This window comes from Phyllostomus hastatus, unplaced genomic scaffold (assembly GCF_019186645.2).
Source record: "Phyllostomus hastatus isolate PE091 unplaced genomic scaffold, TTU_PhHast_1.1 phas_scaffold_114, whole genome shotgun sequence".
NCBI classification, from domain to species: Eukaryota; Metazoa; Chordata; class Mammalia; order Chiroptera; family Phyllostomidae; genus Phyllostomus; species Phyllostomus hastatus.
This window is the reverse complement of record NW_025334006.1, coordinates 8,175,530-8,199,556: the sequence shown is the minus strand read 5'-3', so window position 1 is coordinate 8,199,556 and position 24,027 is coordinate 8,175,530. Positions and strand designations below refer to the sequence as shown.

At 33.3% G+C, this 24,027-nt stretch overlaps 1 protein-coding gene across 7 annotated transcripts in view; it reads left to right on the top strand.

Moving 5' to 3' along the window:
* MKLN1 (muskelin 1) overlaps window positions 1-24,027 on the top strand; it is a 335,011-nt gene that overhangs the window by 219,145 nt on the left and 91,839 nt on the right. For all 7 annotated transcript variants that reach the window (XM_045855614.1, XM_045855612.1, XM_045855615.1 and 4 more), the window contains 4 exons: window positions 453-595; window positions 2,003-2,091; window positions 11,241-11,350; window positions 14,183-14,375. In XM_045855614.1, the coding sequence (XP_045711570.1) occupies window positions 453-595; window positions 2,003-2,091; window positions 11,241-11,350; window positions 14,183-14,375 (535 nt within the window). The remainder of the gene's footprint in view (window positions 1-452; window positions 596-2,002; window positions 2,092-11,240; window positions 11,351-14,182; window positions 14,376-24,027) is intronic.

The following is a 24,027-nucleotide window of genomic DNA, read 5'->3' as shown; positions in this document are numbered from 1 at the left end:
GGCATGTGCCCTGACTGGGAATCAAACCGGCGACACTTTGGTTTGCAGCCCGCGCTCAATCCACTGAGCTGCGCCAGCCAGGGCTGCATACTATTCTTTAGAATAAAAAATAATCTAGTGCAGGATAAACAGAATAGACCTTATATGTACTTTTGTTATCTTGTCTAAAATTTTAACTTCTAAGTTTGTTTCTTTGCTTTATTTATTTTTTTTAGATTTTACTTATTTATTTTTAGAGAAAGGGAGAGAGAAAGAGATAGAGAAACATCAACGTGTGGTTGCCTCTCATACACCCCCTACTGGGGACCTGGCCTGCAACCCAGGCATATACCCTGACTGGGAATTGAACCGGCAACCCTTTGGTTCTCAGGCTAGCATTCAGTCAGCCAGGGTTAAACTTGTCTCTTTGCTTTAAATAGAGGAGAGTGTAATTTGTTCATTCCTTTTTTTAGTACTTGGTTCTGAAGCTTGAAAGGCCTGCTATAGTCCAGAATATAACATTTGGAAAGTATGAGAAAACTCACGTCTGTAATTTGAAAAAATTTAAAGTCTTTGGCGGAATGAATGAAGAAAACATGACAGAGCTATTATCCAGGTGAGTTATGATTATGTGGTAGAAAGAATTGTCTTCTAAACAAGCCACAGTCTTAGTTTAGTCTCTTTGTAGCTAAATCTTTATGGTTTGATTTTTTTTTTCCCCAAGGAGAAAAGAATATTTCCACTGTTCTATTTCTAGTGACTTATTTTAATATTGTGGCTTGAGTTAGCTTTTTTTTAAACCACTAGATACTAGTTAATATTGTTACCAAGCAAAAGAGGATAAACATTTTTGTTTTATTTTTACTTGTGATCTTTTAGTCTTATTTTTGGATTTTAATGACTTCAGAAATACTTCCAGCTTTAATGAAATTTTTGTTATAAAAATATGGATTCTAAAACATTAAGATTGGTTGCCCTAATCCAGAGTAATATGCTGGGAGTTTACTATAGATTGGAGACTAAAAAGAGAAAAAGTATGTTAATGCACCTAACATAGTGCCTACCACTTGGAAGGAGCTCATTAAAATTGAGGGAATTTCAGGGGAAAAGGGGAAGGGTTTATAGGAACAAGTATAAAGGACACATGGACAAAAACTGGGGGGGGGGTAGAAATGGGAGGGAGGTGGGGAGGGTTGGGGGGATGGGCTGGGATGGGAGTAAAAGACAGAAAACTGAACTTGAACAACAATTAAAATAAAGATTTCAAACACACACACACACACACACACAATCAAGTTTTAACAACATAGGCCACCAGGAATGAAAGGGTTAATTTACCCATTAGTTAATGAAAAATCAAATAGCCAGTGGAATGGACAAATAATGCTATGAGGTTTTAGAATACATTTGTGACATGGCATGTCTCTTTGGCAGAGTACTCTATATAGGTAAATATTACATTTTTACTATATTTGATTTAAGTCATGAAAGTATTTCAGGACCTCAGGCAACCTGAAGATAAGCGATTCCCATAAATACTTGTGTCAACCTTAGTTAAGTGGAGAGATAATATGAACTTATTTTTATTTAGGGTAAAGTATATGCTGTTAAACCAATAGAGTAAGGTCATCTTTGAAAATTTGTTGAGCTATAAAAGGAACTAAATAACAGAACTAAATAACAGAATTAAATAACTTAATTCTTCAACATTCTAATATTTGGCCTTGTTTAAGTTGTAAGATAGGAATGTGAATTTTTAAAAAAATTTTCTTCTTCCTGCTTGAGTATTTTATATTCAATTATACATTAAGAATACTAAGTCATCACACATTTCCATTTTTTAATTGGAAGACAGTAATGCATTTGATGGGAGTGTACAAGTTTTGACTTATATTCTCATGTTCAGCTACTACTTTGGTCATATATTTTTAGCATTGGTTTAATCTTAAAATCTGAGTAATCTGAGTTTTAGTGCATTTACTAAATTATGAAATCAGATTTGATTATCTTTTTTTTTTTACAGTGGCTTAAAGAATGATTATAACAAAGAAACATTCACCTTGAAGCATAAAATTGATGAACAAATGTTCCCTTGTCGATTCATTAAAATAGGTAAGGATTGTAGTATTCTGAAATAGATATAAATTCTTTATACCATCAGTCAGCAAAGTGCAGCCCGGCTGAATCCTGCAGTCCCCCTGTTTTTTTTGTTTTTTTTTCATTAAAATGTTATGGGAATACTGGCACAGGTTGTTCTCATAATGTTAGTTCTGCTTTTGCATTACAATGGTAAAGTTCAGTAGTTTCAAGAGACTGCATAGTACACAAAGCCCAAAGTATTTACTATTTTGACCTTTACAGAAAAAGTTTTCTGACCCCTGCTTTATAAATCTATAATTGACAGTTAATTCAATGGAATATTTTCCAAATATTTTCTCATTTTAAAGTTTATTAGGAGATTTTATGAGATACAGTTATTCAGTTGCCTTGATCATTTTATTGGTTTGTCAATTTTTATAAAGCATGTGAAAATCAAATACTGATTAATTTCTTAAGGCAGTATATTATATTTTCCAGTCTGTTTTTATGTTTCATTGTTTTAATGAAATGTTGCTCAAACACATAAAACTAATTTCATGACCCTAAGTAATAAGTTGCAAGGTAATGTTTGAAAAATACTACCTAACAAAAAAAAAAGAAAAAATACTTCCTAAGGCATATATTTATTTACCAAGTGTTTCAGCTTGAGAAAGTATTTGTAATGCCTCCTCAAAGTTAGTATTTGTATGGTAATTTTGTTTTCTTTTAAGATTTATTATTTAGAAGGTAGAAAAGTTAAGGACTTGAATCTTTTAATTACCATCTGTATCTCATACCTCTAAAAATATGTTAAAGTTGGGATTAAAGTAAATCAGATCCCTCAGAGAATAATAACAAAAGCCAGAATCCCATGTTTTGATTGAGGAGAAAAATTCCTCTTTTGGAATAAGCAGTATACTTCATAGTCATTGTTTGCTATTTTATCAAGAATTGGCCTGTTTTATTTCATTAAATCAAATAGTTCTGTCAGGCAAAAAGAATATCTGAAGTCTTAATAAAGATTACTTATAAAGAGAAAACTTTAGGAGAGTTGGGCTGCCCAGTATGTTAGGGGTTTTTTTTTTGGTAACTATAGTTTCTATTGTTATATTAAATAATAATCTGCGTCCTTTTTTCCTGTGAGAATTTATGAACATGCAGTTGTATTGAATAAATTCAACTCTTGGTTGTTTCTTCTTTGGTACTAATGAGTAATTCTTTTCTGAGCATGCAGATCACCCATTCCTTACAGACTCTTGCATAGCTTTAACAATTCCATGATCTTGTATTTCAAATGTACAAGCAGTGAAAATATGTTTTCATGTAATACTTTTAGATTTTAAGTACTTTTCTTGGTGCTTTTTGTACCTTTCCAGTGGTCATTCGTTTTTGTTTATTTTTTGTTTTTGAAGGAAAGCATCTACTGCTTTAGTAGTTCTTAATCCTTTTGTATTATTCATTAGAAGAAGAATTAGTAAAAACCTGTTTCACATAGTTGCATAGTTTTCTTAAAATTTTATAAGGCAACAGAGGTCTCTTATGGAGCTATTAGATAGTCATCTGCCTAAAAGAAAGAATTTGGACCTTTTTCCAGCCTTATCTGTTACCCTTTTTGATGATAGGGCATAATGATGTTACTTTACCTTGGTGGGTTTGTTTTATGGTATTCAGGCAAAATGTTAATTGGAGCTTTCCAAATAATTGTAGACACTTATTAACTCAGTTGATATTTAGGATGTTAATATTTAGACAACTTCATATTTCTCACTTTTCTATTAAAAGATGTTAGTGGTACCAAAGTGTCCCAGGTTCGATTCCCAGCCAGGGTACATGCCTGGGTTGCAGGCCATAACCCCCAGCAACCGCACATTGATGTTTCTCTCTCTCTCTCTCTCTCTCTCTCTCTCTCTCTCTCTCTCTCTCCCTCCCCTTCCCTCTCTAAAAATAAATAAATAAAATATTTAAAAAAAAGATGTTAGTGGTGGTTTGCAGTATCTTTGCTTTTCAACCTTTTCCCAACATTCTCTTGATAAGTATTTTTCTTACAATAATATAAGGAAGAGATGAAACTAAAAGCTGCATGTTAGGTTAGCTGTATTTTTAGTTTACCACTCTGTTTTTGTTTTAATCCTCACCTAAGGGTATGCTCACTGATTTTAGAAAGAGGAATGGAGGAAGAGAGAGAAGGGAGGAAACATCAATCAATCCCTTGCCTTTCATATGCATCCCCACTGGTGACCAAACCCGCAACCTAGGCACATGCCCTGACCAGGAGTCAAACCTGTGACCTTTCAGTTTTTAGATGATGCTCCAGCCAACCGAACTACACCAGCCAGAGCTTGTGCTGTGTATTCTTTAATTGAGTGATGTGTAACTCTCTTTTGGTGGTGATTTATCACAGACATTTGTTTTGTTAGATTTATACTTAAGGGAAAAATGTGTTTGAATACTTCATATTTGTGTTCTACAGTGATACGTTTGAAATATTTTGCTTATTTAAAAAGTTTATTCTTAACAAAATTTCTGAATATAGTCAGCCTTTAATTATTCATGGTAACAGAGGAGAATGGAAAGAAGCAAGACTAATCCAGTGGCAGATAATCTCCAGATCATGCACTGACAGTTAATTATGATAATTTTTCTAATGAACAAACGAAACTAGCAAAGTGGAGACAGACTTATGGATACAGAGAACAGACTGACAGCTGTCAGAGAGGAGAGGGTTGAGGGCTGAGTGAGAAGGGTGAAGGGATTAAGCAAAGAAAAAAAGAAAGCCTTACAAACACAGACAATAGTATGGTTATAGCCAGAGGGCAGGGGGATGGGGGCAGGTAGAAGAGGGTAAAAGGGGGATAAATGGTGATTAAAGGAAATTTGACTTGGGTTGGTGAATATGCAATACAGATGATGTGTTATAGAATTGTATGCCTGAAACCTATATAATTTTATTAACCAATGTCACCCCAATATATTCAATTAAAAATAATAAATGTGATGATTTTCATTGGTAAGGTATATAGATTATTCATTCAACTTGGCTTAAACCAAATTTAAGTTTTTAAAAGTAATTTAAACTCATATTTCTGAAAAAAATATTTCATTTTGCATGTCTTTTTATGCATTTTTGTACTTGTATTCATATAGCTCTTGTTTACATGATTTCTTAAGTGTAGTATTTTGGGTACTCTAGAAGAAAATATGCACAAATGGAATTTGAATCATGTCAGCATTTATTATTTAGAGCTTATGTTTTTATTGTTTTTGATAGCGTGTAAATACTTTCACATGTGATATCTCATTTGAACATTATACTGGCAGATAAAATCTTTCCTTTTTTGATTGAAGATATTAGGGATGGATCAAAGACATAGTATTTGGTATATGCTTGCATATGTGTGTGTATTGTTTTAAAGTAATAATACTAGATATCATTTATGAAGCATTTGCCAAACACTGTGTGAGATAGGCATTATTGCACTCACTTTACAGAGGAGGAAACTGAAGTTTAGAGGTTAAGTGGCTGGAACAAAACCTTACAGATAGTAAAATGTAGAGATGGGATACAAACTTAAGTCTACTTCCAGAGATTGAGTTGCCTCACTATGTGATATATGTAAGTTTTCTTTCCTCAAGTAGATTGTGAAATCTTTTGGGATAGTAACCCTATCTTGTTTCCTCAAATTTCAGAAATACTAAGTATATATCTTTTTGAGTTTATTGTGTAGGCATTTAGAGCAATTAATCAATGTTTTCATGAACTTGATGGAACGTTGCAACTTTATGTTCTCTAACCTCTAATACATTCAGCATTTCTTCCAGTTATGAATATAGGCAATAATTCATAGTAGTGTTAACAATACTTGTGATTGTCACAGAAGTTACAAATATTTCCCATCACTTCATAGTGTGGCAAATATGGTAAATTTGAAATCAGGGTAATTATTAGACCTGCCTCTAGATCTTGTTATCTAATGTATTAGTAAAAAAGCATATGTATTTCTATATTGTAATGTTGTTTCTTTATAGTTTTTATAACTATACTTCAGTACAGTCGGTTTACTCTGTAATCCTGTGTATTTTGCTTTATGCTTTTAAATCTGAAGGGGTTGAGTCACAGGGTTCACCAAACAGCTATAGGGGATTCATGGCACAAAAAAGGCAAAGAACTCATACTGGAGTGATGTCTTTGACAGGATTTAGTGTGGAAGTTGAGACCTGGCCTTAGGAAGACGCTTGGTTTCAGTAAAATCTGTAACTAAAAGAAAAATTTAGTATAAAGAAGAGAGTTATTAATTGGGAAACCAGTTTGAGAGAGCAAGATAAAAAATTGGAAGGAAAACCCTCCTGAGTAGGAGATTAGATCAGATGAGAGGAGACAGAGTGGAATGGTGGAATGGGATGAGGGTATTGGTTACAAATGACTAGAAGGATTTGTACCCTGGTTCATAGCCAAGTTAACAGCTGTGTGAGGGAAATTAGCAAGGTGAGGTGGGGGCAAAGAAGGTACTTGGGAGAACTCTTAGGAAGATTATGGGGGGAGTCCTGGTTTTTGGTATACAGGATTACTTGGATCTGTAGATTTTTTGTTTTTTTGTGGTCTAGATGGTTGTGGTTGTTTTAGGGAGAAGCTTCAGCTTTGGCTGGATTCAGCCTGCGGTCTGGATTCTCAGGAGTGTTTAGAAGGCTAAGATGAGTACTAAGTCTGGGGAGGTTCCCTGATGAGGGCTCTTCTTGTGAACATGTGCAAAGGTAACATTTTAAAAGTGTACTAGTAAAAGGAAAATTAACATAGTAATAATAGCTAATAATAATAGTAGCAGTGCCTGGACTAGTGTGGTGCAGTGGGTTGGGCATCATCCTGCAAACAGAAAGGTAGCCTGTTTGATTCCTGGTCAGGGTTGCGGGCCAGGTCCCTAGCTGGGGATATGTGAGAGGCAACCCATTGACATTTCTCTTACACATTGATGTTGCTCTCCCTCCCTTTCCCACTCTTTAAAAAATAAAGAAAATCTTTTTAAAAATAGCAGGAGTAGCTAGTTTTCACTGAGTACCTACTATGTGCCAGTTACTGTGCTAAGTGCTTTGTGTGCTAATTGCATTAATTCTGTAGTAGAATAGATACTCATGCAGAATGTTAATCTTGAATTTTCAGGGTCTTCCAGAGTGAGACCTTAAAATTGTTAGCATCTTTTAATAGCTGTTTTAGACATCTAGACAGGAGTTTCCCAAGTGATACCCCTAAAGCACATTGAATGTGCCACAGATGTGTTTCACTGTGGAGATATCGATCCCCCCTCATTCCTCGAGTAGCAGGAGCCTGCAACCTAGTACCCTTCTGTGCCATAAAAATATTATCATTTTCTATACGTGAAAAAGGGTGAGAAGCACTGATTTTGATCATATATGTGTCTGACTGTGTCATGTAGAAAACTGGCAGTGGGGTCCTAGGATATAAATTCTTGGCCTTGAGAATGTGTATTAGGGGTTTCTAATATTTTTAGTTGAGGTGAGAGCAAAGGCATTGTTTATTGGGGAACAAAGTATATGTGCTTGGAGCTCCAGTTCACATTTAAATTTCTGACATATAATACATAATATGTCTAATATTCATTATTAGTATTGCTAATGGTACCATAATTTAAAAATTTTTAATATACTTACTGATTTTTGAGAGAGAGGGAGAGAGAGAAATGTCACTGTGAGAAAGAAACATGGATAGGTTGCCTGCTGTATGTGGTAGACCAAGGATCTACCCCACAACCTCTGTTACGTGCCCTGACCAAGAACTGAACCCTCAACCCTTCTGTTACAGGACAGCGCTCTAACCAACTGAGCCACACCAGCCAGGGCTTAATTTATTTTTTAATTGAATTTATTCAGGTGACATTGGTTAATAAAATTATATAGATTTTAGGTATACAGTTCTACAATACATGATCTATATATGGTATTGTGTGTTTACCACACCAAGACAAGTTTCCCTCCATCACCATTTAACCCTCTTGTACCTCCCCCGACTTTGTCCACTTTCTGGAACTGTATATTCTTCATTTGCCTGTAATATATGATGTGCTTCTGAGATGACTTCCTTATTAACCTCCCTCCCAACAATGTTCTTTGAAAGGTGATAAAAATTAGAATGAATTTTATTTTAGAAATCTTTCTAGTGGGCCATTAGGTATATAGGAGAAATATCACTAAAACATAATTGCTTGAAGAGTTTAATAAATGAGCATTTTACTTGAATAGATGTAATAGGAAGATTTTTTTTTTCCTTCTGGTTTTTCTGAACTTGGACCTTGAACTTGAGGATGGATTTCAGATCTGTAACATTAGATGTCTGATTATACTTACAAACTATCTTCTTGGGGCTTTGGGTTTAGAGTCCTATTTTATTCTGACTATTATACTACTATTTGATGGTTATTACTGTAATATAGTTAGAAAAACTTTTTAAATGGTACTGCTATATAAAGAAATGAATACCACAACAATAATTTAGTATTTGTCACTATAAAACTTTTTGAAATTTTTATTGTTTGCCTATATAAACTGATAGTCATATTAAACATCCTAATGACTGGTTGCTACTGACTGTGTCAGTCTTCCTTTAGATGACAATATGGGAAAGTATCTGACTAGTATATCTTAGCTCATCAAGTCTGATATTGCTAAAAAAGAGTAGTGGGCTTGGAAATTAATAGCCTCAATGTCAGATATAGTGGACATTCTGTTTTGGTTCTTAATCAAAATTTGACAAGTGGAAGTTTCTTAAAGGTAGTAGCATTATTCACTCTGAACCATATCAGTGTTACACTAAACTCCATTGGCCTGTCTTGCACTTTGAATTAATATTTTATCCATTCGTGGTTTTGTGACACCATTCTTTGGTCATTTAGAAAATATGATTCACTGAGTTATATAGATCTTTTACATGTTAAAACATTTAATTGCATAATATTGTTTTAAACCACACTCATTAATATCACCACCAATCTTGTCAGAAAAGTTTTAAGTATTGGCAAGTTAAGCTCGCAGTGGTGATACCAGTTTTCCAACATTCTAATTTTCCCTTGAGAGCTTAAATTTTATACTCAGCAACAAGTACTGTCAGTTATTTTCTTTGGAATAACAGGTAAATATCTGGCAAATACTCAAACCTAAATAATCTAAATAATCATAAATGGTCTTTCCAGGAAAAGTGGTATCTTAGAGGTTGAGGAACAGGAGATAAATGGTTATTTCAACTTACAACTCTAACAACTGTGCAGGTCATTTTCCTTGCAGTAACCATCATACTTTGGAACACAGCAAAAATGCTTTATGTATACTTCCCATTGTGTAGCACAGGATATTAAAAAGATGTGTTCTTAATGATAGGGATTTCTTAAAATTTCTTTTTACTGCATCATCACAGACATTCTTAAATGAATTGTCACTTTTTTAAATCTGCAAGTGTGTGATGGTGAGGAATACATCCAGTGTGTATTGTATTAAAGAATACTACTAGACTTTCATGCTACCATTGTACTTTTCATGGCATTACCAAGGTGCCAGCAGTACTCATCATTGTCTTTGTACCATGAGTGCAAATGTCAGCACACACACATGCACACACACTCTGATAAAATTTTAGTCTTATTATGAAAAATAGTTTGGACTACATGGAAGTATTGTTGGGATTGCCAGGAGCCTCATGGATCACCTCTTTAAAACCTCTGCTCTGTTCCGTCATTACTGATCATCTATGATAAATTTTTCTAAATTCTTAAGAGATTTTTATGATACACTTTTCTCCAATGGTTTAGGTTTCTTTCCTTCACTAATATCAAACTTAAAATTACTGTTTTTTAATATGTTTATTTTCTTACCATTTTTGTTTAAGGTATTCTTGTATTTCAGATTAGCTTGTTCAATTACATATCAAGAAAAAATGGGTATATACCATTGGGATTTTGATTGAGATTACATTAAATTTATGATTAATTTGAAGGGAACTGACATGTTTACAACATTGCATTTTCCCATCTAGGAACATAGTATGTCTTTCTATTCATTTTTTAAGTAAAATGTTTTTATGTTTTTATGTTTTCTTAAATAGGTCTTGCATATTTTAAAGTTTATTCTGAGATATTTTAAGTTGTCTTTGCTGTTATGAAGGGGACTTTTTGAATTATAGTTCCAAGTGGGCTGTTATAGGTGTAGGGAATATTTATTTGCATGTTTACTTTGCATACACACTAATAAAAACTTTTCAGTTGAATCTCTTGAAGTTTTTTAGGTGACTATTATCTTCAAATGATATTTTTTCTTAATTTATAAGTTTTTCCTTATTGCACTGGCCAAGATCTCCCATATAGTATTGAATAGTAGAGCTTTTGGGCCTCTTTGTTTTGTCCCTGACCTGAATGGCAATACTTAATGTTTCTCCATTAGGCTTAATTTTTGAGGTTTTTAATACTTAAAAAATAATCTAGGTAAGGAAGTTTTCTTTTGCCTTTTATTTAAGAGGCTTTATTTTAATGACTGGGAAGTAAATTTTATTTGTTTACTCTTAGCACCATTTTAGGTAATCACATTTGCTTCTCTTTTACTTTGCTAATATTGTGAATTATATTGATATAGCTCCTACTATTTAACCATCCTTCCATTCCTAGAATGAACTCTGTTTGGTTTCTATGAAAACCTGGTATCTTTTGTAACTTAAAAAATAAATTGAATATATATTCATAGCTGAGATTAGCCTTAAGTCCCTTTTCTTCTGGTTTTGTTTTCAGGATTATTCCACTTGGAGAACTTTTCCTTCCCTTTCTTATATAGTTTAAATTATATCATAATTATTTCTTTTTGCGGGTTTGCTAGAATTTGCCTGTTGAATCATCTAGCCCTGGCCCTGTTTTGGGGGGATATGTAAATGACCACTTTGACTTTATCTTACTATGTTTTTATAATTAAAGAAACCTCATGATGGTGATGATGTTTCTTTTTGCTAATGTAGTCCTAGCACTTAATAGTATAGTGCTAGTCATATAGAAACTGTTCAGAAAATCTGTTAACTGAATCCTAATAGGCTTGAATAGTGATTTTACTTTGCTAAAGTTTTATTTGAACTATGTTAATTTTTTTCTTTTTTCTTCCTTCTTTTTTCTATTTTTTTTCTCTTTTTGTTTTTCTTCTCAAAGTTCCACTCTTATCCTGGGGACCCAGCTTTAACTTTAGCATCTGGTATGTTGAACTTAGTGGCATTGATGATCCCGATGTAGTACAACCTTGTCTCAACTGGTATAGCAAGGTAGGACTGTATTTTAAAATCCTCATATTACGTTTCTAATGCCTGTAAAGAGAGATTTGTGTCAATCTCTTGTGTTTATTGAGAATAATTAAAAATTTTGAGAATAGTGGTAATTATTATGATTAATCAACTAACTTTATATATTTATTGCCAGCTTCTAAGCAATCTTTATAACTTATGAAATCACTACCTCTCTGTGAGATAGGTATAGTTACTATCCATATTTTATAGATGATGAAATGGAACACTGAGAGGTTAAGTATTTTGCCTAAAGTCATAGTGTTATAAAGTGTTCGAGCCAGTATATAGGCTCAGGTAGTCTGGCTCCAGAGTCTGCTATTATATTATTATACCCCTGTGACTCTGAATTTTGTGACTGAAATAATTAAACACAGTCTTTATTGGGGTAGTTTTGGTTTTAAATTGCTTTTATATCATATGCCTTAATTATATTTGCATTGAGTAAAATAGAAATTTTTCCTTTTCCTTTTAAAGAATGTGAAATAGTTTATATAAATATTATGTTTTTGTGTGTACATGAAAAATAAAAATTATATTTAACAATTTTATTCATAGGGTATTTTATACAGTAGATACATCCTGAGAAATGGTGAGTTTAAATTATTGAGAAATAGGCCTTCTGGGTGTTTTGAATAACTTTTTGTTTCATTTTTGTTTTTAATGTATATTTATTTGATTTTTAGCTAATTTGGGAAGAGGGGTCTTTCTTGTTGATGAGGTGATATGAAGCTTTAGTCTAATCACTAAAGCTTTATTTTTTTTGTTATTTTTATTTGCAAGTAAACTGATTGACTCATAGGAGATTGGGAAACAGGATTTTGTATCAAATATCAGCTCTTTTTTGGTCAGTTTAATTGAGGAACTTTTTAACTATTTTTGGCATTTGATTATATTCACTTTAACAAAGAAGTTGACTTTTAGTATTTTCTATATTTTTCATATGTTTTTGGATTTCTTGTAATAATACAAATTCTTTCAAGATAAAGCCAGTATTTTTAAACATTAAAAATCATCTTTACTGTCCTGACTAGTGTGGCTTAGTTGGTTGAGCATTGTCCTGCAAAGCAAAAGGTTGCCAGTTTGAATCTTGGTCAGGCAGGGCACATGCCTGGGTTGTTGACCCAGTCCCCAGCTGGGGCGCGTGCGAGAGGCAGTCAGTCAATATTTCTCTCTGTCTTTCTCCTTTCCTTTCCTTTCTTTCTCCTCTCTCTAAAAATAAATAAATAAAAAATTTTGAATCATCTTTATATTATAATTCACTTAATAGGTGGCATATACTTAAAATCCTCTAAAGATGGTCTTTTAAATTAAAAAATAGCTCCTCTGATAGCTGACCAAAATTTTTTCTGTAGCCTATGATGTGTGTGTTTTTTTTAATATACTCACACAAATCTCTTGATATTGCATGAAGTTGCAAATTTCACCTCCTTCCTCAACACAGCAGAGAGATTATATTTATAGAGAACTTAAAATTGTTCAGCCACATTCACTTTTCAAGTTCTTTGGGTTTACTGTGAAACTCTAGAAATTAAAATTAAAGCCTTCACCCTCTTTTGAGATTCAGTCTTATTTTGAAGCATTAAAATTCTGTTATTTCATAAATCCTCTCCTACTATGTATCTATATACCACCTGATAGAAAATTTAAAATGGGGTGTGATTCAGACTCCTAAAGCCAACACAACAAAAAGTTACTACTGTTTAATATGGTTTTAGGTAGTTATTTATAGTAAATCTTTATTTACAGGCCAACGGTAAGAAACTAATAACATAAAATTAGTTTGGACATAGAATCATTCTTTTGTTATTTGATGAGGGAGAGCATTGGTTAACTACAGTGCTTAGGAATAGTGTTTTGATAACTTTTAATTAATTAAAATATCAGCCAACTGATTTTTTCTCATAAATCTTCCTAAATGTAGCATCTTATTTTCCTGCCTAATTAAAAGTTATTGCTTACAAGTAACTCATATTTTTGCTTGGTTTTTGTGCATTGCTTCTGTGTCATTAGTTAGTTCTTATTTAAAAAATCTGGAAATCTCAAAACATATTCTTGAACTTAACTGTTTTTTAAAAAAATTCTTTATAAGCTTATATATTTTTGACATTCATACTTTTAGGGGAAAGATTAAATAAACATTTCTCTTTTTGGATTCTAGTTAATTGAGATTTTTACTTATTGCTGTTAAATAGATGAGGTAGCCCAGAGTTAGAAAAAACTGAAATTTAAACAGTCTCTTTCTGATTATTTTGAATCACAAAACCTGTTTGTGAATTTAAACATAAATATTTGATAATATTTGTCATTCAAGTAACAATACTAAGAACCAAGAACAAAAAGCATAATATAATTTATGTGTATTATTTAATGGTTTCTGTGCTTTTAGTACCAGCATTGTATTGTGCTTAGTAAAAGCTATAGAAATTACCATTTTTATAATCTTAAGTGGGCTTTGATAGTTTTTCTGCTTTTCTTGAAAATTCAGCCTCTAGAATTAAGTCTGGTTTCATTTTTTTATATCTTTCATCTTCATGAAATATATACCTGTATATGTGTGTGTGTGTGTGTCTATCTGTATACCTGTATCTTGTTCCTACCTTTCTGTTATATACTTTGTGACCTGTGGCAGGTTATTACAATTAACTGTCAGTTTTGCTATTTAAAAGTGGAAATAATAATGGTACTAATGAATAGGGTTAACACAATGCTTCACACATAATAAGTGCTCACTTTAAATTAGTTGTCACTTACTTCCTATCATAGTAACTAAGCAAATCTCTTCTTTTCATATTTTCTCTTGTGTTCCAGTAGTACCGTGAACAGGAAGCCATTCGCCTTTGCCTAAAACACTTTAGACAACACAACTATACAGAAGCCTTTGAATCACTGCAAAAGAAAACCAAGATTGCCTTGGAACATCCTATGTTAACAGATCTTCATGATAAGCTGGTGTTGAAGGGTGATTTTGATGCTTGTGAAGAGCTGATTGAAAAAGCTGTAAATGGTATGTTATAAATATTACACTTAGTTGAAAATTGCTGCTTTATAGAAAGGTGTCCTTTAAAAAAAACTTTTCCACAGTGAGTTTCATGGTGACAAAGAACAGAATAGGTGCTTCTGGTATAATAAAAAAATAAATATTTGGTCTTTATTCAGTTCCTGGCACCTAACTTCTAAAACCATTGGAATCTGTGGAAGGGTAAGAGTGTCTTGTATGCTGAGATGGGTGGGTGGCTGGAGTTGCTAAATAGCTTCAGATCTCCAGAAAGACCAAACCATGTGATTAGAGGATGGGAAGTTTCAGTAGCATGGCACCCCCCACCCTCAACTCTGAGGAGAAGAGAGGGATCAGAGATTGAGTTTAGTCACCAGTGGCCAATGTTTTAATCAATCATGTCTATGTAATGGAGCCTCCAAAAAAAAATAAAGGACCAAAACAATGGGGTTCAAAGAGCTTTCAGTTTGCAGACACATCAGGGTGCTGGGAGAGTGGTATGCCTAGAGAGGGCATGGAAGCTGTAAACACACCTGTCCCCAGTACTTTGTCCCATGCTATTTTTCCATTTGGCTCTTCCTGAGTTGTATCCTTTATAATTATCCAGTAATAGTAAGTAGAGCACTTTTCCTGAATTCTGTGATCACTTTGAGTTATTGAACATTGAAGGGAGTCGTGTGAAGCCTTGATTTGTAGCCACTATGTCACAAGTATGGTGGCCCAGAACTTGTGCTTGGCATCTGAAGTGGGGATTGATTGTTTTGTGGAACTAGACTGCATCTTTTGACTTGTGGAATCTCATGCTTACTCCAGGTAGATAATGTTAGCATTAAATTGAATTGTTGGATATCCAGTTGTCCTTAGAGAGTTGCTATAAGAAAAAACCGCACAGATTTGATGTTAGATGCATTGTGAGTAAAAGCAGGTTAATGCTCAATATAAAATTTTTGGAATAAAATATGGTGAACATTTTTATAGAAAGAAACAAAGAATAATAGACTTTCTCAGTACTTTCTGTATTTTAATCTTATCACTGTTATCCAGTATTATTAGTTACTCACTTATCAGGTATTGGTTGAATTTTACAATGGAAGAAAACAGAACTAGTACTGCCTTCTTTATAAATTTAAAGTCAAAATAAGTTGTTTCTAACTCCCATGAGTTACAACAGCAAACCTTCCTCTCAGCCTTCTATCTCGTTACTGCTTATTTAATTGGTGATGATACTTGCAAATAAGTGATTATGTGTGAAACAATATACTTCGGAATATAGACAAAGAGAATGTATATGATTATCCTTCCCAAACCATTGAACTGCAGACAGTAAAAGTATACATGTATGTATGTATGTATGTATGCATTACAAAGAATGAATTTTATAATTTTTTAATCTTACAGAATGAGAAAGGCACAGTAATTTTGTGGGGTTTTTGTTTTGTTTCAAATCTTCATCTTTAAGGCATGTAATATTTTGTTAAGGTGAAGTAAGCAACAAGACAACAAAAACCATGAACAGTTTATGTAATTATTAGGCCAAAAACATATGTTAAAACTGTTTGAACTGTACTCATACTCATTTAAGAAAATTTCTTAAAATCATGTCCAACTTTGACACTACAGAGGTTTAACTTCTCTAGGAAGAAACCAAGTTAGATTGGTAATAACTGTTCTTGAGACTTAGAGCCAAGTTATATTTTTTTGACTCCTCAACTGGCTTGCAACAGTGTTTAGTTAATAAACATTCCTTCCAGGGTTGTTCACTTTGCTGCTGACTTCACTGATGATAATTTGTTGGACAAATAAGGAAGTAAACACTGCCGAGTTTTTTGGCTTCTGTTCCATTAAAAACATAGCAGAGAAAGTCAAGGATTTCCTGCCTGCTAAATAGGAAAATCTAGGGAATCAAAAGCGTCTTCCCTCAAGCATCTTATCACGGATGGAATAAAAATTACTTCTAGTATATGTATGTATTACTACACTCTTCAAGTATGGTCTGTATTTTAATTAAGTATCTCTAATTAGCTTCTTATTTGCTTGGAACCATCTCTACATTCCATTTATATAATTCATTAGAGGGGATTCTGGAACCAATCATTGCTGCTTCCCCTCTGACAATGCCAGAGAAAAAAGGTAGAACCCACTGATGATGGGCAACAGTTATCACCTAGGAATAGGAAATTGCTTTATTTCCTACTGAAATAAAAACCTACTTTTGTGAGATAAAGGTGGATTAAAATTTAATTAATAACATTCCAACAGGCTCACTAGTCCAAGTGTTTCCTAAAGTTCAAGTTGAGCTCTTTATCTCCTTTCCTCTTTCCTTTTGTACCTCCTTTACCCTTCCTCCCCTCCTTCCTTCTTCCCCTCCTCTTCTGTTTTTTCTCTCTTTTATCTGTCCTTTCTTACCCTTTGCTTTGTGCAGTGGTTGTTAATCATATGGCAGGCCTACCTCTCTCTCCTTAAAAGTTTTTTAAGTGATATCTCAAATCATATTAGAGTTACCTTTGTGGCATGGTTTCTAACTGCGAATTTAGTATTGTTAATAGCTGTAGGACTATTTATAGTCTATATTTCTTTTTGAGTGAGCATTGGTAGTTTGTGCCTATTGAGGAGTACGCTTATTTTACCTATTAGTGAATTTATTGGCATAAAGTTGTTCATAATTTATCCTCTTAATATCTTTATGCCATCTCTTATTGATATTGGTAATTTTTATCTTTTTTTTTTCCTTAGCAGTCTGGCTAGAAAACAATTTTATTTTAAGAAAACAGCTCCTGGTTTCTTTGTTTTGTGTTGCCTTTTCTCCCTCTCTCTCTGATTTTTCTGTTTCTTTCTATTTCATTAATTTCTTCCTTTGTCTTTATTATTTCTTTTCTTCTATATGCTTTGGTTTTAATTTGCGCTTTTTCAGTTTCATAAAATGAAAGCAGCGGCTGTTGACTTGAGATCCTTTTTTAATGTAGGCATTTGATGCCAGGAGTTTCCCTCCTGGGAAGCACTGTATTAATTCTGTATCACAAATTCTGCTCTGCTATGTTTTTGTTTTTGTTCAATTTAAAATACATATGTAGCATGACTTATTTTTCTTTCCAACCCTTATGACTTTTTTCCTCTTATGTTTAGTCTTTCAGACAGGATACTTAATACAAGGTTGAGATGACATGATAGTGATAATGATAGTGGATTTCCTTGTGTATCATGATCTCAAAAAAAATGCTTTCAACACTCCGTTGTTAAATATGATGTTTGATCTATGATATTTGGACATCCTGTATCACATTCCTAGATTACTAAGACTTTATAAATAGCTAGTGAATTTTACCACTTTTTCTGTTTTTTGTGTTATGATTTTTTCTTTATTAATATGTGAAATCAGTGATTGATTTGCTAATGTTAAATCTCAGATTACTTAACTTTGTCTTATATTTTTCACTATATTTTGGATATAGATTGACTAATGTTTTGTTAGAAGTCTTCCAGCTATTGTCATTATTAAGATTGGCCTTGTAATTTTTCCTTCTCTTACCTTCCTTTTCACATTTAGTATCACTATTAGGCTAATCTCACATAATGGGTTGAGAAGTTAACCTGTTCTTCCTATCTTCTGAATATGTGTAGGATTTGAGTTATTTCTTTCTCACACACTTGGTAGACTTACCGTGGAGCTCTCTGTCAGAATTTGCTTGGAGTATTTTTTGTCTGTCAATTCAATTTCTTTAAGTGTCGTAGGACTCTTTAGGATTGTTTGTTTTGGTTGGTTTGACAAGTTATATTTTTCTAGGAATTTGTCATTGTCAATTAAAATTTCAAACTTATGGGCATGAAAATATTCCTAATGCCCCCTCACCTGTTTAATGTTTGCAGGATTTCTTGAGAGGTTTCTTTTTTTTATTGTTCCTTTTGTTTTTTCTTTTTCTTTCTGTCACTCTCACCAGAATTGATATCAAGTTCACTGGGGGTTTTTTTGAAGGAACCAATTTCTGGATGGTTAACCCTTCCTGTTATTTTTAATGTCCTTGACTTATGCTATATGTTTATTATTGTCTTCTTTCTCTCTTTGGGATTACTTTGCTGTCTTATTGAGATGGATGCTTAGCTTATTAATTTCCAGGCATTATTATTTTCCCATTTAAGGGTACTAATTTTCCTCTGTGGTAGGCAATTAGAAAGATATTAGCAAAGCAAGGATGGTGGGCCAGGTTACCAGGGTGGAAAGCCTTGGGTACCTAGCAACAGGCACAACTGGGCTGGGACCTCACCCCCAGGGTAACTTTTCCTACCCTACCATATCTCTGGTCATATGGTTGGGACCCTCCCCTGACCTTTTTTCCCCTGGTATGTTACTAGTCTTGGGAGTTAGACACCCCTCCTCCTCCCTGTGCTTAGGTGGGGAAGGAATAAAGGGGTGGGAGAATAGCCCTTAAGCATTAAGCCCCCAGGACAAAGAGGTTCTGACCTACCCATGTCAAATATTAATACATCTAGGCCTCAGTTGTGTTTCAACTCCAGGCCCAGAAAAGCAGCAAAACTAGACAGGTGACACCATGGCTGATGGCAAGACCAGGTGCATTGACTAATGATGACCTGGCACCAACCAATCAGTAGAGACCATGACCCTGAAAGGGCACTCTTGGAAAGCTGAGAAATACTCTGTGGGGATCCTCTCCTGAGACCTCTAGATAAATACCCTCAAAGCAGAGGATCCAGTGTGGCTCTCTATGGAGCAAGCTGTGCCTTTCCCCACGCCCTCCCTACCAGGCGCTTTTTCCTTGCCTCTGGCTTTCTCTGGAGCTCCAAGGCCCCTTTTTTTGTCTCTGCAAATTGTTTCCTGAGTCCATTTCTTCTATGCTCAATTCTGCCTGTGTGACTTTCTAAATAAACTTTCTCTTACAGTTTCAGTCTTAACTGTGAATTCTTTGTCTTAGCCCCTTAGCCAGATCTCAAGTATCCAGGTGGCTGAACTGAGATCCAGCCTGACTGTGCCGTTTCACCATCAACACCTCTGCTTACTTTTAGTTGTGCTGTGAAGTATTTTTATTTTTAATCCAGCTTAATAATTTTATTATGAAATGATAAGGTTGTTTTGTGGGCTATAGTTATATAGAAATGTAGTTTTCAATTTTCAAATACATAAAGATATTCTGGTTATTACTTGTTACTGATTTCTGGTGTAAATGAATAGTGGTTGGAGTGCATATTCTGTATGATTTTAGTCCTTTGAAATTTGACGAGACATACTGTATGCCCCACTTTGTTCAATTTTTATAAACATGTGAATTCTTTAGTTTTTGGGGCACAGTTATAGATATGTCCATTTGATTCAGTTTGCTAAATCATGTTGGATAAATCTTCTTTACCAATATTGGTATTCTGGGTTTCACAATTACTAAGGAAAATGTGTTAATACTTACCACAATGATTATGGAATTGTTTATCCTCTTTTTATAGTTCTGTCAATTTTTGCTTTAATATTAGAAGACAACATTAAACATACACCATGTTTCTGAACACATACAAATGTTTTAATCTTTTATTTTGAATTAAATCTGTTTTCATTGTGAAATGTATTTTTATCTCTAGTAATGTTTTGCCTTGAGTTATAAATTGTTTTACATTAAGACATCTACTTCATTTGCTAAGTGTTTGCATAACCTGTATTTTTCCATCTTTTATTTTCAAGCCTTCTGTATCCTTTTTTGAAAGAAGTATCTCCTGGAAATGTAGTTGGGATTTTTAAAAAAAATGTCATCTTTTGATTTGACCATTTATTTATGTGATTGAATTGTTGGTTAATGTGCACAATTAAACCTACCATTTTACTTTATATACTTTATCATATCCTCTTTTTTTCTCTTTGGTTGTCTCTTGTTTATTTGTTTTGTTTTGGTTTTTTACCTTTTAATCTATTTTTCCTTTTTATTCATTTGGAAGTGATACACTCTGTGTATATTTTATTTATGATTAGTCTAGAAATTATGACAAGTATACATACTTATCAAAATTCATCAGTACCTTTTCCGTCTTCCCATATAAGGACTTCATGGACTTGCAGCTCTCACCTACTCACTTCCAGTTCATGTTATTGTTGTCCTTTATTTTGAAGTTTGATTCAGAGACCCTATAAAATTGTACTGTCCTTGATTTGTATAGTCAGTGTTCATTAATTTAACCCAAATATTTACTGATTTTTCTTTTCATTACTCTGTGCATCTATGACCTTACAGGTAGGATCATCTTCCTTCTGCCTGGAATACTTCCTTTATAGTTTCTTCTAATGTAGATGAACTGTCTGTGTGCTTCAAAATTTATTTTCTTTTTTTTTCTTTTTTTTTTCAAGAGTTTATTTATTTAGTTTTAGAGAGAGGGGAAGGGAAGGAGAGAGGGAGAGAAACATTAATTTGTGGTTGCCTTTCATGGGCCCCCTGCTGGGGACCTGGCCTGCAACCCAGGCATGTGCCCTGACGGGGAATTGAACCTTGACCCTTTGGTTCGCAGGCCCACTCTCAATCCACTGAGCTACACCAGCCAGGGCAAGATTTATTTATTTTCTTAAAGGATATTTTGCTGAATATGGAATTCTAGGCTGACATTTTCTTCAAATACATTTTTGGATATTATTTGGATGTTAACCAGTTTTTTTTTTTTTTTTGACTATTTTTTAAAAGTTTTTATTTATTTATTTTTTTTTAGAGAGAGAAGGGAAGGAGATAGAGAGAGAGAGAGAGAGAGAGAGAGAGAAGCATCAATGTGTGGTTGCTGGGGGTTATGGCCTGCAACCCAAGAATGTACCCTGGCTGGGAATGGAACCTGCGACACTTCGGTTCGCAGCCCACGCTCAATCCACTGAGCTATGCCAGCCAGGGCCCTGTTAACCAGTTTTTATTGCTGCTGTCAAGAATGTACTATTATTTTCAACTGTTGCTCCTTTGAATTTAATCTTTTTTCCTAAAGCTGTTTAACTGTTTATCTTTGTTTTAGGTTATTTTAAAGTTATATTAACAGGGCAACTCCAGTGTGGCAGCACTGTTAGCTTTGTGTATTTTGGTTTTCTTTTAATTAAAAGTAAGCTGCCTTTGTCTGTCTTTTATTTCTTTTTCTCATTTTTTTTTAACAGCACATTTATGTTGAATTCTTTAAGCTCCTTGAAATCCTTTCATCTCATTTCCGTTACTGTGTATCTTAGTAGGGTCTTACACTCTGGCCTTCATTTCTGTGGTGTTTTCATGTTTTTCTTTCTCTTTGCTTTCAAATCTGACAATTCATGTTTTATTTCTTCTTATCTATCATCTTACCAAATGTTTTCCAACTATTTATATCTCTACTTTCCAACTGTGTACATCTTTAATTTGTACTGATGTTTTATAGAGAGTGTTGCTTAATTAACTTTTTTTATATTCATGGAAAAGTATTTGACTATTTTCATCTGTTACATGCCTGCTTTCTGTCGTTGTTGTTATTAAATCAGGGTCATTTGCCACTTAAAAAATTCTTTTCTCCTTTTCCTTTTTATATCTTTGTATAACTCTTGAGTTGATTTATTTTTTTAAGTATTATTAATCTTTTTTTTGTTTTATTACTCTTTGAGTGAGATAAGTTTGTTATGGGTTAGGAGCTAGGGCTGGGTTCTAGGATAGCAACATTTTTGCTTTTCCCTTAGGATACTGTTTCTTCTCAGCAGTACTCAAGGTGCAAAACACTTTCCCTCCTCCCCCCAACTATCAGACTGGTTTTAGAAAGGGCTTCTTTCCATATTCCTGCCCATTCATGCCTTTCTGCCTTTGTTTATGCTGTATTCCCTTACCCGATTACTTCCCCTTACATCCCTATTTACTTTTAACTCACTCTTTAAGGCCCGCTCTTTCAAAATAGCTTCTTGTATTATTTCCGTACCCCAGTTGCGTCCCCCTTGTCTGAAGTCCTGTTAGCCTTTGTGTTCTATTTCTCATTTTGTGCATAAAAGATTGTTAGTTTTCTGCTAACTATAGTTCCACATATGACATAATTATCATCATCATAAATAACATGTATTTGAGGGTGTTACAGTGTGTCATTTACTCTTCTAAACCCTATATGTGAATTAATTTATTTAATTCTCATACCTGTCTTCTATGATATTATTGTTGTCCCCATTTAATGAATGAGGATGAATAAGTAATTTGCCTAAGATAACATAGTTCGTAAGTGGCAGAGAGCAAATATTTGAATCCATACTCTTTACCGCTATACTTTACTGTCCTAGTAAATGTTTACTGGTTCAGTTTCCCTATTATTTATTATTGTACTATAACTGCCTTAATTCATGTTTTTCTTCAGAATTTGAAAAAATTGCTGAAATGCATTATTTAAAAAAATCTGTTTTACCCATTATTATTCTTGAATTATCAAAAAGGTTTTTATGCTCTATGTGTTACCTATAAGTGAATTTTTAATTTTTTAATGTGACCTCTGTTTTTATAGCAGTACTGTAATTCTATGATTGGATCTCAGATGAGGTTTGAACATTTTTTTCTTTTGATAAAAGCTTCCTTCCCCAGTTTTCTTTTTTAACCATGTACATTTTAAGAAACTATTCACTGTTGGAGACAAGAACAGTTTGTGCCTAGTTAGGACTGTATGAAATGTCTTTATTTATAATCATCATAGGGAAAAAATAAGGTTGTATTGGACCTGAAGCCTTTAAATAGTTTGAAAATTGTTAGCTCCTAGGTCTTAGTGTGCTTTCTTCTATGTTATATTTTTATTTCTTTTTTATAGCACACTTTTATCAGAGTCTTCTGATTTCCTGCTTTAGATTTTTGTTACAAATTAGACATATAGAAATATTAGCAACTGCCTGACTTCCTCTTTAAAACATAGAAGTGATTTTTTAAATGTAGATAGTTCACAGGCATGTTTAAGTGCCTCACTTTTTAATTTGTTTTTGAGACTTTCAAAATAGTGTAATGGGTGTTGTCATATTTTTGTAAATTATAATGTCTTTGTTTCAATAGAAAGCCTAAATATATATATATATTTTTAGAACAAAAGGCTTTTTTGTAAGAACCTTTCAAGAATTAGAAATGTAGGGGGACATGGTAAGATTGGGACAGACATGAACTTTCACTGTTTTTAGATCCTGAAAGGGAGTTCCTTTACATTAAAACAAGGTACTAAAAGCAATATATTTTGAAAAAAATATTTGCTTTAATGTTTCCAGCATTTTTATTGATTGCCTCAAAGGATTTTAGCCTTATGACTTTGATTTCCAAAACTTAAACTTCTTCTTTTAAAAAAATGAAGTTTCTTTAGCATGAAGAAACTTTTATGGTTTTGAAACATAATTTACTATTTGAAACTTTTATGGTCTTTTATGGTTTTGAAACAGAATTTACCGTTTAACAAACTATTAATAAATATTTATATTACTGCTTTTCTTTTTGAAGGTATAAAAGAAGATTCTCAATTATGTTATTTAACTGAAAATAGCAACTAAATGTAAACTACTCCAGATTTGATCTGGACTGTTTAATGTAAACCCAGTTTCCCTGACAAGAGTCAGTAATGTATATTATAATAGATTAAATGAGGGTCATCTTTATTATGTTTCTCTGCAAAGTGCAACACAGTTTTTTTTTAATATATTATTTTTTTGTTTGGGGTGGTTAGATGATTTAATATTTTG